This window comes from Elephas maximus, chromosome 22 (assembly GCF_024166365.1).
Source record: "Elephas maximus indicus isolate mEleMax1 chromosome 22, mEleMax1 primary haplotype, whole genome shotgun sequence".
NCBI classification, from domain to species: Eukaryota; Metazoa; Chordata; class Mammalia; order Proboscidea; family Elephantidae; genus Elephas; species Elephas maximus.
The window spans coordinates 57,356,187-57,384,015 of NC_064840.1; the positions used below are offsets into that span (position 1 = coordinate 57,356,187).

General features: G+C 42.8%; 1 protein-coding gene across 5 annotated transcripts; it reads right to left on the reverse strand.

Annotated features, from left to right (window-relative positions):
- Nucleotides 1–165: 165 nt before the first annotated feature.
- On the reverse strand, nucleotides 166–27,545 carry POMK (protein O-mannose kinase). Of its 5 annotated transcripts, XM_049866464.1 has the most exons (6): nucleotides 27,236–27,362; nucleotides 16,730–16,820; nucleotides 15,499–15,598; nucleotides 11,587–11,656; nucleotides 10,196–10,498; nucleotides 166–3,872 (listed from the first exon to the last, which is right to left on the reverse strand). In XM_049866464.1, the coding sequence occupies exons 5-6, from the start codon at nucleotides 10,475–10,477 to the stop codon at nucleotides 3,102–3,104; spliced, it is 1,053 nt and encodes a 350-aa protein (XP_049722421.1). In that variant the 5' UTR covers nucleotides 10,478–10,498; nucleotides 11,587–11,656; nucleotides 15,499–15,598; nucleotides 16,730–16,820; nucleotides 27,236–27,362; the 3' UTR covers nucleotides 166–3,101. The 5 variants fall into 5 exon arrangements, with proteins under 5 accessions (XP_049722421.1, XP_049722420.1, XP_049722418.1 ...); XM_049866463.1 differs by lacking the exons at nucleotides 15,499–15,598; nucleotides 27,236–27,362 and adding an exon at nucleotides 27,523–27,545; XM_049866461.1 differs by lacking the exon at nucleotides 15,499–15,598.
- Between the last annotated feature and the right edge of the window lie 284 nt (nucleotides 27,546–27,829).

Here is a 27,829-nt window from a genome sequence, read left to right on the forward strand (position 1 = left end):
TAATGAGTGGCAGAGCTGGGATTATAACTCAGGCAAGAGACCTCTCTTGCCTCCTAGCTAGACAGTGCCCTTTCCCCAGCACTGTGCTGTTTATTTTAGCCATATTGTCAATTTTAAAACCAAACTTTGTGCCAATGAGAAGTATGCCTGCTAAAGAAAACCCTCAAACAAGAATTACATGAATAGCCTAATATCAAATCAACAACTCCACAGAGTAACTGCCTGTGCCGAGCGGAAAGGGTCATAAGGGATGCAGTGCCTTGTGGCGAAGATTTTTTTTTTTTAAATAACAGCTTTATTGAGATATAATTTACATAAAGGTCACATCATTTACATAAAATACAATTCAGTCATTTTTAGTGTTATTTCCAGAATTGTGCAACCATCACCCCCATATAATTTCAGAACATTTTCATCACCCTCCCCGAAAGAAACTCCATACCCATGAGCAGACCCTATCCGCCCCCTCCCCAGTCTGTAGTAACCACTAATCTACCTTGTTGCTATGGATTTGTCTATTCTGGACATTTCATGTAAATGGAATCGTACAACATGTGGCCTTTTGTGACTGGCTTCTTTTACTTAGTATGACGTTTTTGAGGTTCATCCATGTCATGGCATGTATTAGCACTTCATCCCTTTTATTACCGAATAATAAACCACTGTACGGATATACCACATTTTGTTTCTCCATTCATCAGGTGACGGGCATTTGAGCTGTTTCCACTATTTTGGCTATTATAAATAACACTGCTATGAAGACCTGTGTACAAGTTTTTGTTTGAACATATGTCTTCAATTCTCTTTGGTCTATATATGCCTAGGAGTGAAATTTCTAGGTCACACATAACTACGTGTAACCATCTGAGGAACTGCCAGACTGTATTCCAAAGTGGCTGCCCCATTTTACATTCCCAGGGGCAATACATAATGGCTCCAATTGCTCCCCAACCTTGCCAACACTTCTTATTGTTGTCTTTTTTATTACATCCATCCTAGTGGGGTGTGGAGACCTGGTGGCGCAGTGGTTAAGGGCTCAGCTGCTAACCAAAAGGTCTGCAGTTCGAATCTACCAGTCACTACTTGGGAACCCTATGGGGCAGTTCTACTCTGTCCCACAGGGTCGCTAAGAGTCAGAATCGACTCAACGACAACAGGTTTTTGTTTGTTTGTAGTGGGGTGTGGCAGAGGTTTTACAACAAAAAATGACAGCGTATTCTCTAATCAGCCATACACCCGAATCAACCGCAGACGGAAGAATGGTGGATAAAACTGCTAACAGTGCCCTATTCCTACTCCCTGTGGTTCCCTCCTTCTTGACAGTTAAGGGCAGTGGTTCACGGAATGTGGTCCCCAAACCAGCAGCATCAGCATCACCTGGGAATCTGTTAAGAAATGCAAATTCTCAGGCCCCACACCTGACCCACTGAATCAGAGACTGGGGTGTGGGGCCTAGCTCCCCATGATTTCAGTTGACTTTGAAGTACCCCTAAGGTTCCTATCTAACCTTTCTAGTTGCTCTTGTCACTTTGATCCCATATAGGTAGCTCTTAAAAGAGCATAATGCTCAAGGCAGACATTTTTTACTAGTTAAGCTAGACTATTGTTTGGTTTTAAGAAGACTTCAGGGGATATTTTTGGTTTAAGATTTAAAGATTATCTCAGGGCAATAGTTTCAAGGGTTCATCCAGCCCCTATGGCTCTAGAAAGGCTAGATCCCATGAGAATTTGAAATTCTGTTCTGCATTTTCACCCTTTTGATTAGGATTCTTCTACGGAATCTTAGATCAATATGTTCAGTAGTAGTAGGCTGGGCACCATCCAGTTGGTCTCATGACAAAGGGGGCAGTTGTTCACGGAGGCAATTAGCCTCACATTCTATTTCTCCTCTTATTCCTGACTCTCCTTCTTCCTCTGTTGCTCCAGGCAAATAGAAACCAATTGTTGTACTTTGGGTAGCCATTTGCAAGCTTTTAAGACTCCAGGCACTACACAAGAAACTAGGAGGTAGAACAGAAGCACTGACCATGTTATTAGGCCAATTAACTGGGATGTCCCATGAAAATATCACCCTAAACCTCCAATCCAAGGAACCAAATTCCACAAGGTTTTTCCTGTTTATAAGCAGCCTCAGCTGCTACTCTGAAGAAAGAGCTTTTGAAAGATTCAATCATGCCATCCAAGTGGACAGGTTTAACACTTTCCAGCAATTAGCGACACTTGGTGGGGTAAAAGGTTCACAACAATTAATTTTGGACACAGAACACTCAGCTGGAAGGTAGATGAGAATTTCACAAGGCAGCAACGCAGATAATTTCCCTCATAATTGCTGTTCTGAATATTTCTGTTCCTATCCATTCAAAATTTTAAGGAGATTTCTATTACAGCTCTGCTTTCGCTCCTTGGAAAGAAGCTTCACAGAGCAATCACTTCCAATGGTAAAGACAACTTCACTGAAACACACCATAAATAATCCGGTGATGCCATATGTGGATTACCATTTTAAAAATTAGGGGGAAAATGTTCTCTGGACAACTACTGTATGTTTCTTTAATATACTGCCATTTTAAAATCTTCTCTAAATACACTTCTTCCAAAACCCAAAACCAAACCCACTGCTGTCGAGTTGATTGCGACTCACAACGACCCTTTAAGACAGAGTAGAACTGCCCCGTAGGGTTTCCAAGGATTCAAACTGCCGACCTTTTGGTTAGCAGCCATAGCTCTTAACCACTGCACCCCAGTGATTAAGTTAGGTGACACCTCTTTGTGGCTACACCTTTGTCACTTCTTTCAAATACCTGGTCAGATTCAAGGCTTCTTTGCATCTCCATCAGACGGCAATCGCAGTTAGAAATGTGAAGCCAGATTTATGTAAATCAATTGCGGTTTTGCTCTTGCTTAGGAACTTCAGCCCAGGCTGCCAGGAGAGGTAGAATACACTCAAAGGTGAATGTGGATGTAGACAAAGTACCACATGGCGAAATTGCAAAATAACCACCAAACACTAAACCCAAGCAAAAAACTCCACATCAGAGTAGAACTGCTTTGACTATTGCATTCCAGCCTTCAATGCCACCCTTCACAGACTGGACAGGTTTTTATAGCATTTCTCTTGTCTGAGTCGTGACAGTATCTCGAAGCAAGTTCAAAACCTTCTGATAAATGTCCAGGACATCCTGAGCAGTAGGTCTTTCTGCAGAAGTCTTGCTCTTACATGCCTTATGAATCTCAAACAAATGGAATCGAACCATATCACTGCCTTCAACATGCCCCAGAAGGAAACTGGAGACATCTGGAATTTTCCAGATGTCGATCTTCTCGTCGTATGAAGGCATGAGGTCGTCGTGAAAAGGCAGGTCCTCTCCGTAGGGCCACAGCTGCTCTGGGGCCACAAAATCCCCGTGAAGTTCCCTGTGGCCGCACTTCACAAATGTCCTAGAGCTGTGGTTCACCAGGGGCAAGGCGTCCAGGTCATTGGCCACGATGCTGAAGTTACTTGTCAGCAGGTACTGGGAGAGCGTCTTGGGCAGGTCATTGGAGTCGCACATGACCAGCGTGCCCAGGGGGCTGTTGTGCAGATAATTAATGATGCCCACGTAGTCCATGGCCAGCTGCAGCCTGTTTTGCCAGGTGTTCACATGTTGATACTTGGAAAGGTTTAGGGTTTCTTCCAGGTTGCTCAAGGAACCTAAGGGGTGGTATTCGGTAAGGATAGTGTTGTCATCCTCACAGTAACCAAGCAGCGTGACGACATGCTTACTCTGCAGAGATTTCAGCATCTGCAGGCCGTGGAGGAAATCATCCTTCATCTCCAGACTAGTGAGCCGTGAGAGAGCAACTTTGCGTTCCTTCCACTCAGACAAGAAGACCTGAAACAAAGCCACAGGAGAACGTCAGACTGGAAACTTCCACCTAAAGGAGTGAGCCAAGAAGCAACTCCATAGATGTCTCCTAGGGGCCAGATGTGGTGCAGAGGATACAGAGATGAACGAGACACAGATCTATCCCTAGAGTTCCTCTTGGTCTAGGTACAAAGACTGACTATGACCAAACACTAGACATTCAGCGTGGAAAGTGTCACATCCGTGTGTAAAGGCTCAGGGCAGGAGAAGGGGGAGAGGGACTGACTGTGGTTGGGGGAGCGGCTCCTGGAAGTTGGTCTTTAAAGAATGATCAGGAATTGCAGCGTGGACATGGAGCTGCCAAAACACTGCCAGTTCCAAATTGCCGCAGCACAAAGGATGGGGAAAGGAACAAGGATGGGGACAAGACTGGACAAGGGAGTGAGTTTAGATCCCAAAAGCCTCCATAAGCGAGTCGAGCCCAGACCATGAGACATAACAATATTACTGATTTTAAAAAGCAGCATTGTAAGCTATAAATGGAAACATTTCTATGCAAGGAAAGATTTTCACATGCCTGCGTGGTCTTTACATAGCAACCCTATAGGACACAGTAGAACTGCCCCATAGGGTTTCCAAAGACCAGCTGGTGGATTTGAACTTCTGACCTTTTGGTTAGCAGCCAAGCTCTTAACCACTGCGCCACTCCACCTACAAAAGCAGGAGTTGAAATGCTACACACGCACTAGACCTGTCCGTCCGAGTATTCAGCTAACAGAAGGTTTGCAGGCAGCAGAGTAATTAAGGAAAGAATCTAACTGGGAAGGCAGAAGATGACAGACAGAAAATAAGCTTGGAAGTCAGGAAACCCCTGCCCCAGCTGGCTTTTCCCTCAGTTAGCTGCGTTGTGTCTCCCTGGGCTTTTGCTTCTTCCTCATTAAAATAAAGGCTGTGGTCATGGAAGGCAATTTTTGACATTATTTATCAAGAGCCTTTAACACCTAAATCTATTGAAGGCAATAATGTGAAATACATCAAAAGATCTAGGAATAAAAATTAGGCATAATTTATAAAAAGCGTAAACTGGGACCTACCCATCCATCAAAAAATAAGAAGTCGTTAAGTTATAATAGGAAGTATTATGTGGGCATCAAAATGCATATACTTATAGAGTTCATAATAGATAAAAATAATGTTATAAACTAAAAAGGATACAAAATTGTTTACACAATACTGTTCCAACTGTATAAAACAGGACAAAAATGAATTGCACAGAAACAGAAGGAAATATGCTAAAACTTTTGTTGTCTTTATGTGCTGATATTCCAGGTCATTTTTTTTTTTATTCATTCTTTTGGTGTTTTTCCAAATTTTCTATAATTGACTTATATTACTTTTACAATTAAAAACATTTTTTAAAAAGAACTAAAAAATATTCTATAAAATAGAGGGGGGCTAGAGGACTCTGAAGGTTTCTTCTGGATCTAAGAAGGGCGGGTCCATTAGGATAAAACCCAGGTAACTACAGTCGACCCTTAATTTCCAAAAGAGAAATCTTTCAAGACCCTCTCAAGAGAAATTTCACTGTGGATCACAGTTTCTATTAAAAGTCATTTTCATCTGGCTATAACATCCACTACAAGTGTCATGAGTAGCTTTTTCTTATTTCCACATTGAATACAGTCTCTCCATAGATCCGCACTGAATTTGTTATTTGACGCATCCAAAAGTCTTATTTTGGGTTAGCATCCCTCACTTCCTTAGACCTTCCTCTTTGCGGTCACCACCAGAGCTGGCAGATTGCTTTAGGGAAGCCGGTACTGTACAGTCAGCAATAAATAATGGCAGCTGCTCAACCACTGGCCATGTGACCTCCTCTCTAACCCTCGCTTACGTTGGATTCATTTTTGTGCCTCGGATCAAAGAAAGATTATTGAGTATTATTAGCTTTTGGGATCACCTACAAATATTTGAAACCTCCAATGTTAAGTCTCTGTAACTCAAAGATTGTTTTAGTCATTTCCCTGCAATCTCTAACTTAAGTGGCTTCGTAACACTTTCAAGAACTCTCTGATTTGCAGAGAAAAGTTAATATATTTTACTTTTTTAATTGTCAAATTAATCCATGAATACTTTTCTTGGTAAAAATCCAAATACAGAATGATATAGGGTAGATTCTCTCCCCAAGTTGCTTCCTGACGTGAAGGAAGCCTTTGTTAACTGCTGGTTGGTACCCTCCCAGAACACTCTCCGTGTCTTTCATGCATTAAGGTACACTCACAAAATAGCCTTTTGGTCTGCTTTTACATAAATGGGATTATTACATATCAAATTGCAACTTGCTTTCTTCATTTTACTGATGTCTTAGAAATCCTTCCTGTATAGACACACAGACAGACAGACAGACAGACCGATCGATCTAGGTCATTGTTTTTAAAAGCTGTATAATATTTCAAAGTAAGGGGATACTAGCTATGCTGCTATACCTTTATTAAGGCTTTACAGATGATAGTCTTTTTCTTTAAAGTATAATAAAAATATACAAAATTTGGAATGGATACTGTCATAGCAGATTAATTTTTTCCTCTTAAGTTACTGTGTAGTTCCATAGATTTTGTAAAGACCTTTAATAAGATCTTATGTGATCTATTTTTAAAGACTTGACGGATATTTAAATTATTTCCCTTTTTTCTTATTAAAAACAATACTATAATGAAGAACCTTATACTGACATCTCTGTGTACATATGCAAGTATCCTATAAGCTAAGTAGATGGGTCACTGAATGAAGAATATATATTGCCACCATTGCCCTCTGAAAGCCTGTGCCAATATACACTTTTACCAGTGTTGTAGGGGAGAACCTCATTCTTAGTCACACTAAATACCAAACCCGACTCATACCAACCCTAAAGGACAGAGTAGAACTGCCCCATAGGGTTTCCAAGGAGCAGCTGGTGGATTCAAACTGCTGACCTTTTGGTTAGCAGACGAGCTCTTAATCACTGTGCCACTAGATGTTATTAATCTTTGTAATTTGTGCAAATCTGGTGGATGAAAAACATCTTACATTATTCCAATTTGTATGTCCCTGATTACTAATGAGGCTGTGCCTTGGCATTGTAATTGGCACTTCCCTATTTCTTCTGGGGAAAGCCTGTTCATTGCCCTCTATAGGGATGTTTGCCTTGTGCTAATTGATTTCTAGAAACTCTTTATATATTACCCATGCAAAAGATATAGAAAATAATTAGTTTATGTGGTCTTTTGTAGTACGAAGAATTTAACTGCTGTATACTCGACGGCACTGGGTTTTTGGGCATAATCAAATCTGCCTTAATTTAACAAGTATTTATGTCAGTTAAAAAAAAACTGATGTAAATCCCTACCCCCATGGAGTTTACATTCTAGCATAGAAGACAATAAATAAAATATATAAGAAATTTATAAAGTATATTGGAAGGTAAAATGTGCTTTGGATAAAAACAAAGCAGGAAAGGGTTTGTAGGTTCCAACAGGTTCAGGGAAGTTCTCACAGAGGTGATGTCTGAGCAAGAACCTGAAGGAGGTGAGGCAATGAGCCATGTGACAACCTGGGGAATGATACCTCAGGTAGAAAGAACAGGAGGTACAAGAGGATGGTGGGTTGGATGGGGGGTGCTGGTGGAAGCATTAGGAAAGGTCAAAATCTGGATCTATTTCACGTGTACAGACAATATAATTTGCTGGTGGACTGAACGCGGACGTGCGAGAAAGAGAGAAGTCAAGGATACCAGCCTCGGCGGCCTGAGCAACTGGACTGACAGAGCTGCCATTCATTGAGATAGGGAAGGGAGCAGGAAGAGCGGACCCTGTGGGGAAAGATCTGGACAAGCTAACTTTGAGAAGCCTTGCAGATATCTAAGTGGAGATGTGGGATAGGCAGTTGGATAGAAAGCTCTGGTGTTCAGGGGAGAGGTTTCGGCTACAGATAAAGCCATGAGGTTGGACAAGGTCACCTGGGGCAAGCACAGGTGGAAAAGAAATGTTCAAGATTTAGAGAGATGAGGAGGCACATCCAGCAAAGGAGGCTGAGAAGCAGACACTGTTACATTAGTGCATCTTTTAAATATACAATTTATATAGCATCTGCCCTCCAGAGAGCTGTCACCATTGATATAGATTTGTAACATCCTTCTAAAGGTTATATAAAAGTAGAGGGCTACAAAGTAATACAAAAGAATCAAATCCATTCTTCTGACAGGATCCAATCCAAATTTTAGCGATTTTAATGTCCTATAGTTCAATTTTAAAGAAAAAAACACCCCACTGCGAACAAAACGTGGTCTATACACACAAAGGAATACTACTCAGCCGTAAGAGAAATGAACTCCTGATGCCTCAATGTGGACGAGCCTTGAAAACATCCTGCTGAGGGACATCGGTCAGTCACAGAAGGACAAATACCATATGATCCCACTTACATGACCAAAAATTATTAATAGTTACCGGAGGTGGAAGGGAGGAGGAAATGGGACATTTTTGCTTAGAGGGCACTGAGTTTACATTACAGGTGGTGAAATGACTTGGAAAAGGATAGTGAGAACAACTGCAGGACTTAAAGAGTGTAATCAATTTCATTGAATAGTACATGTAGAAATTGTTGAGAGATGGCATACATTTTGTTGTATATATTTTTACCACAATAATAAAAAAGTAAAAAAAAAAAAAACCACTCAACCATAAAAACTCTAGTCCTGAACAGCCATTGGCGATTATCTCGGGCTGGGAACACGGAAACAGACTGTGTTGGAGGCACAAGCAGTGGCACATTGGCCACGCTGCCTTCTGCTCACCCAGATCAAAGCGAGCTGCGACCTAAATCATGCCGTGGTTCTCCACATGGTGTGGCTGGACCTTCTGCCTTGGGAAGAACAGATGCCACCGTGATCTTCTTGCTCATTTGTACCACCGTCCCAGATCTATGTTTTAGAAAATGGGCAGCCACCTGAGACGTGGGTACGACTGCCCTTGAGATGGTTAGGGGAGTTGTGTATCTGGCTTTTTCCATGTAATCTCAGGTTTAAAAATCCAAAGGGATGAATCCCCATCTGTTATCCCTAGGGAAGAGGGTTGGGGATGGAGAGAGCAAGAGAGAGGGCCAGGAACTTTTACTGTGTACCAAATATTTTGGTACCTCCTACTGAATATTTGAATTGTACACACGGCTTTTACAGTTAAAAGACAGGAAGGAAAGAAGCAATAGGTCAATCTGCCTTTCACAAACCAATCTGCACAGTTTTAGGTGGCAATGTTGCATGTTACTCCAGGCAAAGGACACAATGGCCCTGGCAATCTCAAACACAAACCAAAAACACATGGTTTGGGAGAGACGGGAGAGGGAATGTGTTTATATACTAAGGAAACCAACAAAGTGAGACCAATATTTTATTTTATATAAGGATTCAACTAAGGAGCCTTTGTCTTACACCCCCTAAGATGTACCCTATGGTGCTGGGCTAGAGGCTGAGGACACACCTTCCATGCCCTTGCAGAACTTACATTTATGAGACAAACAAACAAGATGAGTATAGAAAGGCAGGTCGTGAGGGGTGAGGTTTAGATCAGGATCAGGGGAAGCCTCTTAGAAAAGTGATACTGAGCTGACCCCTGAATGATGAGGAGTTGTCATCAAGAGTGAGGTCATGAGAAGGCAAGGGTCAATCCCTGAGCTGGTAGGTTTATTGAGCTGGTGGCGGGAAGATGAGAAGATTCCCTTCTGGTGGCTGAAGTTTTCTTAATAACTTATGAACTGAGGTCATTAACTAAGACTGGAGCAGGGGGCACTGTGTGGGATGTTTGCGGCAATATCTGTCTCAGAGGAGGGGAAAGAGCACTCAGTAAGGGAATCAAGTAGCACTGCCAGGCTGTCCTGAGTGCACACCTGAGGTTTGTGGTCATGAACTGTGTGGTGGTGGGGTTTCTCTCTGGCCACCTTTAGTTGCTTTTTTCACCTCTCATCGTAAGTTTTTTGTTTTTTTTTTTTATGTTACTCCGTGGGGTTCCTAACTATACTTAATGGCTGCAGAACATTCCATCAAGTGGTTGGGCCATAATTTAATTAAATATTCCTCCATAATTACTCTTCCTAGTTTTCTGTTGCTATAAATCACAAAGCAAAGTACTCCTTTATGTCTTTAGCTTGTTTCCTTCCTCTGGATTATTTTATCAGGATAAATTCCCCGGTGTGAGATTATTGGACTAGAGGGTAGAAATACTTTTATGGTTCTTAAGACACAACAAGACAGCTCGCTTTCCCCAAGGGCCACCCTACGTGCGTGCTGATGGTGATGTAGAACAAAGCAGACTCACTCTCTTCACGGCGCCTTCCCCAACGCGTTTTAACTGCCTCACTTCTGTTCTCAGCTCCTCGCAGGACAGCCATGGTGAGCAGTTTTTCATCTGTCCGATTCTGAAGGAACCAAAGGGGCAGTGGCTGGGGTCCACGGTGGAACGTAGGCGGGAAATAAAGAATTGATCCAGGCAGAGGTAGAGGAGTGCGTTCATGAGCGCCATCCCGAGCAGCAGCACCACTGCCGGCGGGACTTCTCTGTGGGTGGCGCCCTTTTTACTCTCCTGGGGTTTCTCTTCCATGTTGGTATCTTCTACAATTTCCTAAAACAGAAAAGTGAAACAAGAAGGCATATGTTAAAAAAACAAACAAAACAGTTGCCGTCAAGCCAATTCCAGCTCATGGAGACCCCATGTGTGTCAGAATAGAACTGTACTCCAGAGTTTTCAGGGGCTGATTTTTGGAAATAGACTGCCTTGCTTCCTAGTCCGTCTTAGTCTGGAAGTCTCACTGAAACCTATTCAGCATCACAACAACCCACAAGCCTGTGCTGACAGATGGGTGGTGACTGCACACAAGGTACACCGGCCAGGGACAGAACTCAGGTCTCCCACATGGAAGGCGAGAATTCTACCACTGAACTCAAAAGCTACTCAAGGTCTTTAACAAGCAAAGGCTACTTTTCACTGGTGTGAAAGATGGATTTGGGGTGGAAGAGACTGAGGCTGGGAGACCGGTTAGGAGGCCCTGGCAATAAGCCAGGATAAGAGCTGATGAATACGTGAGCTGGAACAATGGTGGTGAGACTGGAGAGAAGATGATTCAAAAGTGATGCTCCGAATACTTAACCACTGAAAAGGCACAGACACTTGCCGATCCGAAAGCACTCTGGCTCTAGTGCTGGAGCCGGTCCTGGAGGCCACCGCAGAGCCAGGCATTACTGGCTTAGCTGTTGAGTGGTGCAGGGGTCAGGACGGTGGGAGGCATGGGGAGGAGCCTGGACTGCAGGTGTTTGTCACTCAGGGTGCTTGGCCAAGGCTACTTACGAACCAGAATGGAAGTGTATCAATACCGTGATGGCGGATATGGCCACACCAGTTGGATGCATGGTCTAGTAATGTCTGTTGTTGTTGCTATTGTGGGTTGCTGAGTCAATTTTCGACTCATAGCTACCCCATGTGACAGAGAAGAACTGTCCCACTGAGTTTTGTAGGCTGTAATGTTTAGGGGAGCAGGCTGCCAGGTCTTTCTCCCACAGAGCTGCTGGGTTGTTTCGAACCGCCAACCTTTTATTTAGTAGCCGAGCACTTAACTGTTGCGCCACCAGGGCTCCTGAATAATGTCTAGTAATGACAGAGCTGCCACTGTGCTCGTGTGTCAGAGAGACCTGTGATGTCAGGGGCTGGCTCACCTTCAGGAGTGTCTTCCTTCTCCCAGCTCAGGTCTCCATTCAGACTAACCAGTCAGTGTTTGAAAGCATTCTGCCACAAAGTACCGAAAAAAAAAAAGGTTTTGTTAAATAAAAATTACAACTCTGCAAACAGACAGACCTCAATAATCCAAATGGTCCCCTTCCCCAGGGCCCTCCTAAATGCCTGGATGGCCCTTGTGCTCTTGAAGCCTCAGGGTCGTCTTACATAATCTGGCCTCCATGCTGAAGCCCTGTCAGCTCATCTGGTCTCAGATGCCCACCTCTCACCAGCCTCTTGTTGGTCCCAATCTGCTCCCTCTCCCTGGACTGCTACCTTCTGGCCATTCACTTATTCAATGTGTGTTAAGTAGCTACTCTGTGGCCAGCCCTGCAATGGGAATACATTAGTGAAAAAACCAGATGAGGTTCTTATTCTCTGGGAACTTAGTAGGAAATCTAGTGCAGAAGACAAAATAAACAGATAATAAAAAGTTTATCATTATATAATCATGATGAAAGTTCAAGGATAGAGACTAGCAGGATAGGGAACTAACTGGATGAGGCAGTCACACAAGACCTCTCTGAAACTGTGACATACGGCTGAGACTGAAGCATGAGAAGCAGCCAGCCAGGAGAAAAACCAAGAGAAGACAACTATTTCATACTTTCTCCCTGTTCATCGAGCTGGGATAACAGACGGTGATAAAGCCAGCTCCAAGGTTAACAGGAAACAGTGTTTCTCCTAAGGATCTGCTGAGGCTATGAAGTGTCATGACAACCCCCTTCTTTGAATGACGGCTGCTTCCTTTGCTCTCTAAAACCACAGACTATCAAAAATTTCACTGTTTGAAATGCTATCAGTAAGAATAAAATACCCTCCTCTTGTCTGGAGGATCTAAGACACAGAGAAGCAGCCTTGATTTCCAAACCAGGTGCGGAACTTCAGATAAGGGGTTTCTGGAGAGAATACTGCACATCTACCTTAACCTTGTAGTTTCCAGGGAAACAGGACCCTTGGGGGATGGTCTACTTTGTAGCCCAAATGGGTAATGGCTCCTTTACACGCAGCTCTGAGCCTATCCAAATATGGCTTCATTTCAATTTTGCCTAAACCCACCCTTCCCCAAAATTCTATAATAACTCTATCTTTTTCTTTGATTGAGACATCCCTGAGTTCCACTGGTGTGTGGACTCCCTCTTTGCAGAGGCCTTAGGCTGACTGGGCGAGGACACCCTCTTTCTTCAAACTTCTATTACCTGCTTCTCTACCCTTACTCTTAGCCAATGATGTTCTTTCTTATTTTGTTGGGGGAAAAAAAAAATAGTAGAAGCACTCAAAAGAATTTCCACAAGCTCCCAACACTACCTCCCAGTTTCCTGCACACTCCACCTTCTCTCCTGTTTCTATGGACCAAGTGGCTGAGCTCTCAGCCCAGGCCAGCCCTGTGCCTGTGTGCTAGGCCCTTCCCTTCATGCCCACCCAAAACTGCTCCCGATATCCTCTCCTCTGCCCCTGAATCAGGAATCTTCCTTCTCTACTAAACCATTGCAAGTATGCCATCATCTCTCCCATTATTTTACCCTACTTTTCCAATTCTAGGACCCAATTTCTCTCTTCCCTTTTCAGCAAAATTCCTTTAAAAAGTATCTATACTCATAATCTCCATTTCTTTCCTCCCATTCTCTTGAACTCACTGCTACTCTACCAAAAACTCATTATCAAGGTCACCACCAGTGACCTCCACATCACTAACTAGTCAATTTGCAATCTTGGTTTTACTTGACCTGCCAGCAATATTAAGGAGCCCTGGTGGTGCAATGGTTAAGAGTTCAGCTTTTAAGTGAAAGATTAGTGGCTCGAACCTGCCCAGTGGCTCCGCAGGAGAAATACCTGGCCATCTGCCCCCATAAAGATTAGAGCCTAGGAAGCCCTATGAGGCAGTTCTATTCTGTCACATAGGGTTGCTATGAAAATCAACCCAATAGCACACACAACGACATCAGCAGCACCTGGCATGGTGAATCACTCCTTCCCTCCTCCTTTACTTGGTTTCCAGGATACCGCACTCTCTGGCAGCTCCTTCTCAGACTCCTTGGTTGGGTCCTTCACATCTCTCTGACTCTAAATGCTGACGTGCACCAGGGTTCAGACCTTGGCCCTCTTCTCTTTTGAACTACACTAGCTCTCACCCAGTGCCATGGCTACATTCCCATATGCTGCTGGTTCCCAAATGTATGTATTCAATCCAGGCCTCTTCTCAGAACTCAGCACCTGCCTCCTTGGCACCTCTATCTGGATGTCTGACAGACAACTCAAAATTAATATTTCCTCTCAACAATAAACAATCCAATCAAAAAATGGGCACAATAAAATATTATTTAAAAATAATGGGAAAAGGAAGTGACCAGACATTTCTTCAGAGAAGATACATAAATTGCCAACAAGCACATGAAAGGATGCTCAACATCATTAGTTACTGTTGTTGTGGTGTGCCATCGATGCTGATCCTGACTCATAGTGACCCTACATGACAGGGCAGAACTGCCCCATATGGTTTCCTAGGCTGTCATCTTTAAGGAAGCAGATTGCCAGGTCTTTTCTCCCCTCAGAGCAGCTGGTGGATTCGAACTGCTAACCTTTCAGTCAGCAGCCGAGCACTTTACCATTACACCACCAGGGAAATGAAAATCAAAACCACAATGAGATACCACTTCACATCCACAAAGATGGCTATAAAATTAAAAGACAAAAACAAAATAATAAATAATAACAAGTGCTGATGAGGACGTAGAAAAATAGGACCCCTCACTTATCGCTGATGGGAATGTAAAATGGTACTGCTGCTCTGGAAAATCCAGGTTAAACACAGAATTACTATATATATAATTCAGAAATTCCACTTCTAGGTACACATCCCAGAGGATTGAAGATACATGTCCACAAAAAATCTTGTACAGAAATGTTCATAGCAGCATTGTTCATAATAGCTAAATAGGGGAAATAAATATCCATCAACAGATGAACGGTTAAACAAAACATGGCGTAGCTACATGATGGAATATTACTTAGCCATAAAAGGAATGTAGCTCTGACACATGCCACAACATAGATGAATCTTGAAAACATTATGCTAAATGAAAGAAGCCAGACACAAAAGGCCACGTGTTGTATGATCCCATTCACGTGAAACATCCAGAACAGGCAAATCCTTAGAAATAGAAAGTGGATTAGTGGTTGCCTAGGGCTGAGGAGAGGGCAGATTGGGGGTGACTGTTGATGCATATGGGGTTTCTTTTTGTGGGGATGAAAATGTTCTGGAATCAGAGAGTGATGGCTGCATGACCTTGTGAATATATTAAAAACCACTGAATTCTACTCTTTAAAACGGTGAATTTTACAGGTATATGACTTATATTTCAATTTTAAAAATATAACAAAAATATTTCCTAAAGCTGGCAAAATTGTCATGAAAGGAGAGACTGGAAGGGCTGACTCATTAGGGGGAGAGCAAGTGGGAGTATGGAGTAAGATGTATGTAAACTTATATGTGACAGACTGACTTGATTTGTAAACGTTCACTTGAAGCTCAATAAAAGTTAAAAAATATATATATATATATTTCCTAAGCTCAAGTTCTTATCTTTCTGCCAAAATCTGCTCTCTTCAATGTTCTCAATCTCAGTCAATTTCAACTCTATCCTGGTCACTAAAGCCAATGAGGCTGCTGGGAACAGGCCAACGCAGCCGTATTGCTTTCTTAAATGAGAAAACTTTAGTTTTTCTTCATTAATAAAAGAAAATGCCACTTTGCTTATCCCTGCTGTCATTACCAGGGCTGGGTAAACCCTGGTCCAAGTGAACTGCTTCAGCTTCACTCAACATCGTTTATTTTCTTAAACTGACCGTCATACCCGTCCACATTCAGGATGGCTGGTGGCTCACCCGGCCCATACAGATTCCAGGCCCATATCTTTCTCTCCCATTCCCTCCTGTCATCTTCAGGAACTTCAGCTGAAACAATGACAAAGGCTATTACCCCTCAGACTTCTCTCACCTGGGCCCAACTTTTAGATAAGACCAAATCTGTTGCTGTCAAGTCGATTTCAACTCATAGCGAGCCTATAGGACAGAGTAGAACTACCCCACAGGGTTTCCAAGAAGTGGCTGGTGGACTCGAACTGCTGACCTTTTGATTGGCAGCCATAGCTTTTAACCACTGCACCACCAGGGGTCCCTAGTCTTAGAAAAAAAAAAAAAAAAAGGTGCTCTTAAAATAACGGATACAGTAATCACCGTCTCTCCTTCACGCTACTGAAAGTGAACAAGTACATCTCAACTTACGCCTTAGGTCAGGCATTGGCAACCATTTTCTGTAAAGGGCCAGACAGTAAATGTATAGGCTCTGTGGGTCAAGAGTCTAACTGAGTTATAACTGAGTCAGTGTGACTGGTGGTGTGCTGAGCAGCAGTGCAAAGTGATGAGGCTGCCACATACCATCCTTGCTGTTATCCAATTCTGTCACGGTGGTGTGAAAGCAGCCCCGGAAGATACATAACAAATGAGTGAGCTGTGTCCCGATAACACTTTCTTTATGGCCACCAAGATTTGAATTTCATATAATTTCCACATGTCACAAAAATATTATTTTTTTTTTGACTCTTTTTTCCAACATTTAAAAAAGTAAAAAGCATTCTCAGCTCACAGGCCACATAAAAATGGGTAGTAGGCTGTAGCTGGCCTGAGAGCTGCAGTTTGTTGAGCCCTGCCTTATAAAAAAAAAAAAAAAGAGCCTCAATCCAGATGGTGTCAAGTCGATTTCAACTCATGGCAACCCCAGGTGTGTCAGAGTAAACTGTGCCTCATAGGGTTTTCAATGGCTGATTTTTCCGGAAGAAGACCACTAGATCTTTCTTTCAAAGTACCTATGGGTTAATGCGAACCTCCAACTTTTGGGTAGCAGCTAAGTATGTCTGGACCACCCAGGGAGTCCTAATCACCCAACAACAACAAAAAAACCCAAACCCATTGCCTTCCAGTCGATTCTGACTCATAGTGACCCTATAGGACAAGACTTCTCAAATCTGTTCACTCCTCTCCTTCCTTGCTGCCACCACCCCGGTCTAGGTCACCATCATCTCTCACCTGGGCTCTCACAACAGTTTCCTAAGTGGTCTCCACTTCTTTCTCTTTTCCAATCCATTCTCTACACAGCAAACAGGGACTCTTTTCCTTCCTGAAAAATTTCAAGCACAGGGGAAAACAGAGAGTAAGATAATGAACACCCATTCAGCTTTGTCAAATAACATTGTATCATTTGTTTCCGGTCTTCTTAAAACATAGAAACATGACATAGATAGTTGAAGCCCCTCTATATCCCACCCAGTCCTATTCCGCTCCCTCCCAAGAAGTAACCCCTATCCTCAAATTGGCATATGGCAGCAGTTTCCAAACAGTGGTTCCTGGACCGGAAGCATAAGCACCACCTGGGAACTTGTAAGAAATGGAAATTCTTGAGCCCCCACCCCAGACCAATGAAATCAGAAGCTCGGGGGTGGGGCCCAGCAATCTGTGTTTTAACAATCCTCCAGGTAATTTGGATGCACACTACAGTTTAAGAATCACCGGTGTATATGATTCCCATACATGCTTTTTATTTTTACCATACGAGTATGTGCCCACAAAAAAACACCCCAAAAACATAATGTATGATTTAAACTTTTTATAAGTGTTATACAGTATATGTGTCCTTTCGCAGCTTGCTTTTTTAAAAGCACAACATTATGTTTTTGAGATTTATCTGTGTAGATACATTAGACTCTTAAGTTCATTTATTTTCCAATGCTTCACTATTCTGGAAGTCTCTCTGTAGTACGGATGGAGTCCCTAGGTGGTTCAGTTAATGCTCTTGGCTGCTAACAGAAGGGCTGGAGGTTCAAGTCCACCCAGAGTTGCTTCAAAAGAAAAGCCTGGCAATCTGCTTCTGAAAAATCAACCAATGGAAACCCTGTGGAGCAAAGTTCTACAGTGACACACATGGGATTGTCATGAGTTGGAGTCGACTTGATGGCAACTGGGATAGACAGGCTGATCCTTTTAAAGCACAAATCTAATCATCTCTTGCCTAAAAGCATTCGGCAGCTCCCTATACCCTCAGGATAAAGTCCAAACACTTACAAGGCCGCTGACTCCTCCGGGTGCTCCATGCTCAAGCTGCCTAGGCAGTCCTAAGTCTGATGACATCCTTTTTGAGAGGCCCAGGCTCCAGCATATGTGGGTTCCTTCCTCCCCTGGCTATCAGCTCAGAAGGACCCACTGCTGTTTCGTTTACCACTGTATCGTCAGTGCCTGGCATACAGCAGGTACCCAGTGAAAAGGCACTGACTGCTTCATCATTCAAACTCCTCCACCTTCCAGGTCTCAACCTCGTCTACTCTTTTCTCTGTCTCCTGTGTTCCCACTCCCAGTGAATCTGCTCCTTATCTCTTCGTGGTACATGCCCTGTGATCCTTTCATCCACCTCCTTCTCCAATCTGAGCCCACCACCCCAACCCCACGGTTGTATCTTTCCACCGCACATCAACCGTCCTTCCTCCTGAACGCCTACTCATTCTTCTGTCCCTATAAGGATGGATTCAGGTTTTTATGGGACCTGAAGCTTATACAGAAACCCTGGTGGTGTAGTGGTTAAGAGTTCAGCTGCTAACCAAAAGGTTGGTAGTTCGAATCCACGGGGCACTCCTTGGAAACCCTGTGGGGCAGTTCTACTCTGTCCTTTATGGTCACTATGAGCCGCAATCGGCTTGACGGCAGCAGATCTGGTTTGGGTTTGAAGCTTATACAGGAGTCTCTGGATACTACAAGGTTAAGCACTGGGCTGTTAATTTTGGGATCCACCCAGAGATGTCTCAGAAGAAAGGCCTGGCAATTTACTCCCCAAGAGCCACCTACTGAAAACCCCATGAAGCACAGCTCTACACTGAAGCACACGGAGTCGAATGAGTCAGAACTGACTCAGCAGCAACTGGTTTGATTTTTTTGGTTTTGAAGGTAAACTTTTTGGGGGGGAGGGGCTCTTAAAAAAATTTACAATTATGAATAAAAAATTATTAGTGCCCCCCACCCACGGCTTTGGAAAGGATGTGTGTAAGTGAAGGGTCTAGAAGCTTCATTATAAATCCACACCTGCTTGTCATTCTCCAGCCCCGTGTAGCTTCCCCTGTCCACTTTCTTCATTTCCACTCAAAGGCTACCAACCATCAAGTACAAAAGTCTCCTTAGGGCTCTAGAAACTTCTACTTTCTAATCTGTAGTGTTCAATGCATCAAACCTATTATTGAGATGGTCTCTAAACTCCGGTGGAATAAAGTCAAGGTCATAATTTGGCTCTTGTGGACCAGAGAGACCAGACGAGTTGTAGGATGACATCATACATGAAGAAAGCAAAAGGTCATTAAAAAAGACAGAAAAAAATAAAAAGACCAAAAGGGATGTCAGAAGAGACTCTGAAACTTGCTCTTTAACATAGAGTAGCTAAAGCAAAAGGAAGAAATGAAGAAGTAAAAGTGCTGAACAGTAGATTTCAAAAGGTGGCCTGAGAACAAAAAGTAAAGTATAATAAAGAAATGTGCAAAGACCTGGAGCTAGATAAAAGAATTTAAAAAAATAAATAAACCTTAAAAATCATGTGGGACTCTATCAAGAGAAATAACCTACAAGAGATTGAAGTACCAGAACAGGGAGGGATATCAGAAAATAGAGAGAGAATTGTTGAAGATTTGTTGGCAGAAAACTTCCCTGATATTGTGAAAGATGAGAAAATACCTATCCAAGGTGCTCATCGAACCCCACATAAGGTAGATTTTAAAAGCAAGTCACCAAGATATGTTACAATCAAACTTGCCAAAACCAAAGATAAAGAGAGAATTTTAAGAGCAGCTAGGGATAAACAAAAAGTCACCTACAAAGGAGAATCAACAAGAATAAGCTCAGACTACTTGGCAGAAATCATGCAGGCAAGAAGACAATGGGATGACTTCCATAAAGCACCGAAGGAAAAAAAATTGCCAGCCAAGAATCACATATCCAGCAAAACTGTCTCTCAAATATGAAGGTGAAATGAGGACATTTCCAGATAAACAGAAGTTTAGGGAATTCATAAAAACCAAACCAAAACTACAAGAAATACTAAAGGGTGTTCTTTGGTTAGAAAAACAATAATATCAGGTATCGATCAAGACTGGAACACTGGACAGAGCAATCAGGTGTCAACCCAGACAGGGAAATCACAAAAATAAGTCAAGATAAAAAACACTCAAAACAGGGAAACAGCAATGCTATTATGTAAAAGAAGACAACGTTAAAACAACAAAGAGGGAATAAGAAATGTAGCCATAGGTCTTTCATATGAAGAGGAAGACAAGACGATATAAAGAGATAAAAGTTAGGTTTATAGTTAGAACAATAGGGGTAAGTATTACAGTAATCAAAGGACACAAACTATCCTACACATCATAATAAAATACAAGAAAAAAATAGAGACTCAGCCGAAACAAAATCAACAACGAATAAGAGAAAAAGACAATATATAAACTACTCAGCCCAAAAAATTAAGTGGGAAAAAGAAACTGTCAACAACACACAAAAAAAGACATCAACGTGACAGCACTAAATTCATACCTACCCATAACTACCTTGAATGTAAATGGACTAAATGCACCAATAAAGAGACAGAGAGTGGCAGAATCGATAAAAAAACACAATACGTCTATACACTGCCTACAAGAGACACACCTTAGACTTAGAGACACAAACTAAAACTCAAAGGATGGGAAAAAATATACCAAACAAACAACAATCAAAAAAGAGCAGGAGTGGCAATATTAATTTCTGACAAAACAGACTTTGAAGTTGAATCCACCAAAAAGGATAAGGAAGGACGCTATACAATGATTAAAGGGACAATATACAGGAGGATATAACCATATTAAATATTTATGTGCCCAATGACAGGGCTGCAAGACACATAAAACAAACTCTAACAGCATTGAAAAGTAAGATAGACAGCTCCACAATTATAGTAGGAGACTTCAACAGACCACTTTCGGTAAAGGACGAGACATCCAGAAATAAGCTCAATAAAGACACAGAAGACCTAAATGCCACAATTAACCAACTATACCTCATAGACATATACAGAACACTCCACCCAACAGCAGCCAAGTATACTTTCTTTTCTAGCGCACATGGAACACACTCTAGAATAGGCCACATATTAGGTCATAAAGCAAGCCTTAGCAGAATCCAAAACACTAAAATATTACAAAGCATCTTCTCTGACCATAAGGCCATAAAAGTAGAAATCAATAACAGAAAAAGCAGGGAAAAGAAATCAAACACTTGGAAACTGAACAATATTCTGCTCAAAAAAGACTGGGCTGGAAGACATTAAGGATGGAATAAAGAAATTCATAGAATTCAATGAGAATGAAAACACTTCCTATCAGAACCTTTGGGACACAGCGAAAGCAGTGCTCAGAGGTAAATTTATAGCAAAAAGTGCACACATAGAAAAAGAAGAAAGGGCCAAAATCAAAGAATTATCCCTACAACTTGAACAAATAGAAAGAGAGCAACAAAAGAAACCCTCAGGCACCACAACCCATTAAGAAGGAACGAAATAATAAAAATTAGAGCAAAATTAAATGAAATAGAAAAACAATTGAAAGAATTAACAAGGCTAAAAGCTGGTTTTTGGAAAAAATTAACAAAATTGATAAACCATTGGCCAAACCAACAAAAGGAAAACAGGAGAGGAAGCAAATAACCTGAATAAGAAATGAGATGGGCAATATCACAACAGACCCAACTGAAATTAAAAGAATCATATCAGATTACTAAGAAAAACTGTACTCTAACAAATCTGAAAATCTAGAAGAAATGGATGAATTTCTAGAAACACGCTGCCTACCTAAACTAACACAAACAGAGGTAGAACAACTAAATAGACCTATAACAAAAGAAGAGATTGAAAAGGTAAAAAAAAAAAAAATCCCTTGCCCGGATGGCTTCACTGCAGAGTTCTACAAAACTTTCAGGGCAGAGTTAACAACACTACTATTAAAGGTATTTCAGAGCATAGAAAAGGATGGAATACTCCCAAACTTATTCTATGAAGCCAGCATATCCCGGATACCAAAATCAGATAAAGATACCACAAAAAAAGAAAATTACAGACCTGTTTCCCTCATGAACTTAGATGCAAGAATCCTCAACAAAATTCTAGCCAACAGAATTCAACAACATATCAAAAAAAAAAAAAAAAATCACCATGACCAAGTGGGATTCATACCAGGTATGCAGGGATGGTTCAACATTAGAAAAACAATTAATGTAATCCATCACATAAATAAAAGACAAGAATCACATGATTTTATCAATTGGTGCAGAAAGGCATGCGACAAAGTTCAACAACCATTCATGATAAAAATGCTCAGCAAATTAGGCATAGAAGGAAAATTCCTCAATATAATAAAGGGCATTTATACACAGCCAATAGCCAACATCATCCTAAATGGAGAGAGTCTGAAAGCATTCCCTTTGAGATCTGGAACCAGACAAGGATGCCCTTTATCACCACTCTTACTCAACATTGTGCTGGAGGTCTTAACTAGAGCAATTAGGCTAGATAAGTACAGAGCATCCAGATTGGCAAAGAAGAAGTAAAAGTATCTCTATTTGCAGATGACATGATCTTATACACAGAAAACCCTAAACAATACTCAAGAAAACTACTGAAACTAATAGAAGAGTTCAGCAGAGCATCAGGATACAAGATAAACATACAAAAATCAGTTGATTCCTCTACACCAACAAAAAGAACATTCAAGAGAAAATCACCAAATCAATAGCATTTATAGTAGCCCCCAAGAAGATAAAATACTTAGGAATAAATCTTACCGGAGACGTAAAAGACCTATACGGAGAAAACTACAAGACACTACTGGAAAAAACCTATATAAGTGACCTACATATGTGGAAAAATATACCTTGCTCATGGATAGGAAGACTTAACATTGTAAAAATGTTTATTCTACCAAAGGTAACCTATAGATACAACGCAAATTCCAATCCAAATTCCAAACAACATTTTTTAAAGAGATGGAGAAACATCACCAACTTCATACGGAAGGGAAAGAGGCCCCTGATAAGTAAAGCATTACTGAAAGAGAAGAACAAAGTGGGAGGCCTCACTCTACCTGATTTTAGAACCTATTATACTGCCACAGTAGTCAAAACAGCCTGGTACTGGTACAGCAATGGATACAAAGACCACTAGAAAAGAATTGAGAATCCAGACATAAATCCATCCACGTATGAGCAGTTGATATTTGACTAAGGCCCAAAGTCAGTTAAATGGGGAAAAGACAGTCTTTTTAACAAATGGTGCTAGCATGACTGGATATCCATCGGCAAAAAAATGAAACAAGACCCATACCTCACACCATGTACAAAAACTCAAAATGGATCAAAGACCTAAATATAAAATCTAAAATGATAAAAATCACAGAAGAAAAAATAGGGACAACGTTAGGAGCCCTAATACATGGCATAAACAGTACATAAAACATTACCAACAATGCAGAAGAGAAACTAGATAACTGGGAGCTCCTAAAAATCAAACACCTGTGCTCATCCAAAGACTTCACCAAAAGAGTAAAAAGATAACCTACAGACTGGGAAAAAGTTTATTAGCTATGATGTTTCCAATCAGCACCTGATCTCTAAAATTTACATGATATTGCAAAAACTCAACTACGATAAAGACAACCCAATTAAAAAATGGGCAAAAGATATGAACAGGCACTTCACTAAAGAAGACATTCAGGTAGCCAACAGATACATGAGGAAATGCTCATGATCATTAGCCATTAGAGAAATGGAAATCAAAACTGCAATGAGATTCCATCTCACTCCAGCAAGGCTGGCGTTAATCCAAAAAACACAAAATAATAAATGTTGGAGAGGCTGTGGAGAGACTGGAACACTCATACACCGTTGGTGGGAATGTGAAATGGTACAACCACTTTGGAAATCAATCTGGTGCTTCCTTAAAAAGCTAGAAATAGAACGACCATAAGATCCAGCAATCCCACTCCTTGGAATATATCCTAGAGAAATAAGAGCCTTTACATGAACAGATATATGCACACCCATGTTCACTGCAGCACTGTTTACAACAGCAAAAAGATGGAAGCAACCAAGGTGCCCATCAACGGATGAATGGATAAATTACGGTATATTCACACAATGGAATACTACGCATCGATAAAGAGCAATGATGAAACTGTGAATCATTTCATAACATGGAGGAATCTGGAAGGCATGCTGAGTGAAATTAAGTCAGCTGCAAAAGAACAAATATTGTATAAGACCACTATTATAAGATCTCAAGAAATAGTTTAAACAGAGAAGAAAATATTCTTTGATGCTTATGAGAGGGCCCAGGGAAGGAGGGAGGGAGGGAGAGGGATTTTCACTAATTAGATAGTAGATAAGAATTATTTTAGGTGAAGGGAAAGACAACACACAATACAGGAGAGGTTAGCAAAGCTGAACTAAACCAAAAGCAAAGAAGTTTCCTGAATAAACTGAATGCTTCGAAGGCCAGCGTAGCAGGGGCGGGGGTCTGGGGACCATGGTAGTTGTTCAAATAGAACAAGGGTATACTGCATGGTTTCAAATCAAGAAAAGTGTGTGTCAGGGTTGTATCCTTTCACCATACCTATTCAATCTATATGCTGAGCAAATAATCAGAGAAGCTGGACTATATGAAGAAGAACGAGGCATTAGGTTTGGAGGAAGACTCATTAAGCCACAATATACACATGACCCAAATTTGTGTGCTGAAAGTAAAGAGGACTTGAAGCACTGATGAAGATCAAAGACTAGAGGCTACAGTCTGGATTACACCTCAACATAAAGGAAACAAAAATCCTCACAACTGGACTAATAAGCAACATCATAATAAACAAAAAAAATACTGAAGTTGTAAAGGATTTCATTTTACTTTGATCTACAATCAATGCCCGTGGAAGCGGCAGTCAAGGAATCAAGAATGTTTTGCAGAGGGCAAATCTACTGCAAAAGACGTCTTTAAAGTATTAAAAAGCAAAGATATCACCTTGAGGACTAAGGTGCACCTGACCCAAGCCATGGTATTTTCGATGACCTCATATGCAAGCGAAAGCTGGGTGATGAATGAGGAAGACCGAAGAATTGACGCCTTTGAATTGTGCTGTTGACGAAGACTATTGACTATACCATGGACTGCCAGAACAATGAACAAATGCCTTGGAAGAAGTACAGCCAGAATGCCCTTTGGAAGCGAGGATGGTGAGACTTCATCTCACATACTTTGATGTGTTATCAGGAGGGATCAGTCCCTGGAGAAGGACATCACGTTTGGTAAAGTAGAAAGTCAGCGAAAAAGAGGAAGACCCTCAACGAGATGGACTGACACAGTGGCTGCAACAATGGGCTCAAATATAGCAACGATTGTGAGGATGGTGAAGGATCAGGCAGTGTTTCGTTCTGTTGTACACAGGATTGCTATGAGTCAGAACTGATTAAACCACACCTAACGATCTGTGGTGGACCTTTGTCATTACCCAAACCCGCTGCCATCGAGTTGATTCCAACTCACAATGATCCTATAGGACAGAGCAGAACTATCCCACAGGGTTTCCAAGGAGCAGCTGGTGGATTTGAACTGCCAACTTTTGGTTAGCAGCCTGAGCTGATAATAACTGTGCCACCAGGGCTCCCATCATTACCCAGCATTATCCTCTAATACACGTCTTGTTGACTCCGTATTTTATAGTCTTCAGTGGTTTTTCAAGTCTCTTTCTTCCCAAGTCCTCACATCCGCTTCTGAATCTTCTCTCAGCAAAACACTCATCCAAGAACTCAACTGACTTTTACACAGTACTTATTTCATACCAGTTCTGTGAGGTACATATAGTTATTATATCCATTATACAGATAAAAGGACTGAGTTGGAGCTGAAGGGACTTATCCAAGATCACTCAATTCCACACAGAAGAACCAAGTTTTCTGGACTCCAGCTCACATTCTTCCTCTAAACCTACAATGCCCAGGTTTTGGACAGAATTGAACATGGTTTGGTCACTGTAAGAAAATGACACTAAGACTGCCATTTCTTAAGCAAGGCTTTGGCTCACCTTACCACCTGATATTTTTGTTTGTTTTCACTTTCTAAACCGTATTTCTGGAGTAGGCTGCTCAGAACTTAGGATAAGGCTGTGTGACTGAAGGGCCTTTTTTGGACATAAATAAGCAAAAAGCGACTGCAAGTTACTGGTCATGACAAACACCCTGAAAGTGAAATAATAATGATTGCACGGCTGGTTGGGCAGGACAAACTGAAGTACAGTTTCAACACAAAGGATTTCTGGCACTGATAGAACGATATGGGTAAGGGGTGGGGGTTGGGAAACTATTCTACAGTCACAATTAAAAAGAAACAATGGAATGAAATTTGTTTTTTTTTTTTACCAATTCACAGACTATACAAGTAGAGAAGAAATGCATTAGCGCCACCCAATAATATTTGGAGTAGAACCCCATCTTGCCAATAAAGTTCAGGGTACCTTAAAATAATTATTCTGGACGCTTACTTAGCCTTAGGGGCTCTACGGTGAGGGTAAAGATGAAGACAAACAAGGTCACTAAATAAAACTGCTGTTGTCAGCTGCCTAGAGGCTGCAGTCCGCTGGACTCAGGGCAACCCCATGCACAACAGAATGAAACAGATGGGTGTGATCCACTGGGTTTTCACTGGCTGATTTTGAGAAGCAGATCACCAGGCCTTCCTTCCTGCTCTGCCTTAGTCTGGAAGCTCCGCTGAAACCTGTTCAGCATCAGGGCAACATGCAAGTTTCCAGCGACAGACAGGTGGTGGCTGCGCGTGAGGTATACTAGCTGAGAATCAAACCCAGGCGGCCTGCATGGAAGGCGAGAATTCTGACACTGAGCCTCCAACACCTCAAATAAAACGGCTACATCCTCCTTTAAAAAAAAAAAAAAGTCGGTATATGATCCCACTTAACACAGAGCACCGCACCTGCAGGTAGGTGGCTAACAGTGGTTAACACGAATGAACGCGCGCACAGTCAAGGTCCGGGGACAAGGAGCGGACCGCAGCCCGGCGCGGAGGCGCCCGCCATGCAGTCAGTGCCCATCTCGGCAGCAGGGCTGGGCGTGAGCTGGGGGCTGGCCGAGCGGGCCGTTCGCCGTCCGCCCAGCTGCGGCCTCTGGGTTAGGCTCCGGCCGGCGGGCCGAAGACCCACCCGGCGGGAGCTGGCCCAGGGCCCGGTCGGCCTCCGGGCGCTGCCACCAGCCCGGGTCCGGGATTGGGGGTCGCGCGGCCAGGCCAGCTGCAGGCCTAGCAGAGGCCGCGGGCTACGCCCCGCGCCGCCGGCCAGGCGCCCCTCGCTGGCGGTCGTGCCCAGCGCCGTGGTCCGGGCCGGACACCTCACCCTCCGACCCGCCGCCGCCCCCGCCCCCGCCCGCCGCCGCCCCCGCCCGCCGCCGCCCCCGCCCGCCGCCGCCCCCGCCCGCCGCGCCTACCTGCCGCCCCCTGGGGCCGCTAACACCGCCTTCCAGGCCGGCGCGGCCGGAAACGAGCCGCCGGGAGGGCGAGCGCCCGAGGCTGCCCCCTGGTGTCCGCCTCCCGCCGCGCACCTGGAGGCCTGACGTTAAAACGCGAAGGCAGGCTTTGAGTGCCTCCCGGATTCACCGGCTGGGTGCATTTGGATCAGTTTCCTATTGGGGCTGCTGTTTCCTGACCACGTAAGGACGATTGTGTGTCGGCCTATCACTGTTTTAGTTCGAACGCGCAGCCTAGTGGTGCGTACCGTGCAGAAGAGCTCTAAGATCCACCCTCTGCAAAAAACCTCCCAGTCTTTGCAAAGCAGTGTTTTCTGAAGAGTGGTCCCCAGACCAGCAGCATCGGCATTGCCAAGGAACTGGTTAAAAATGCCAATTATCACCCCCATGCCAGAGTCGCCGAAACTCGGGAGGGGCGGGGCAGGGCAGCAAGCTGCGTGTTAAGGAGGCCTCCTCGTGATGCTGAAGCAGCAGAAGTTCGAGAACCACTGGTGCGAGGGGAACTAAGGCGCTTAACCCACAAAGCAGAAAGCTGAGCTTTGCACATTCAGGGGC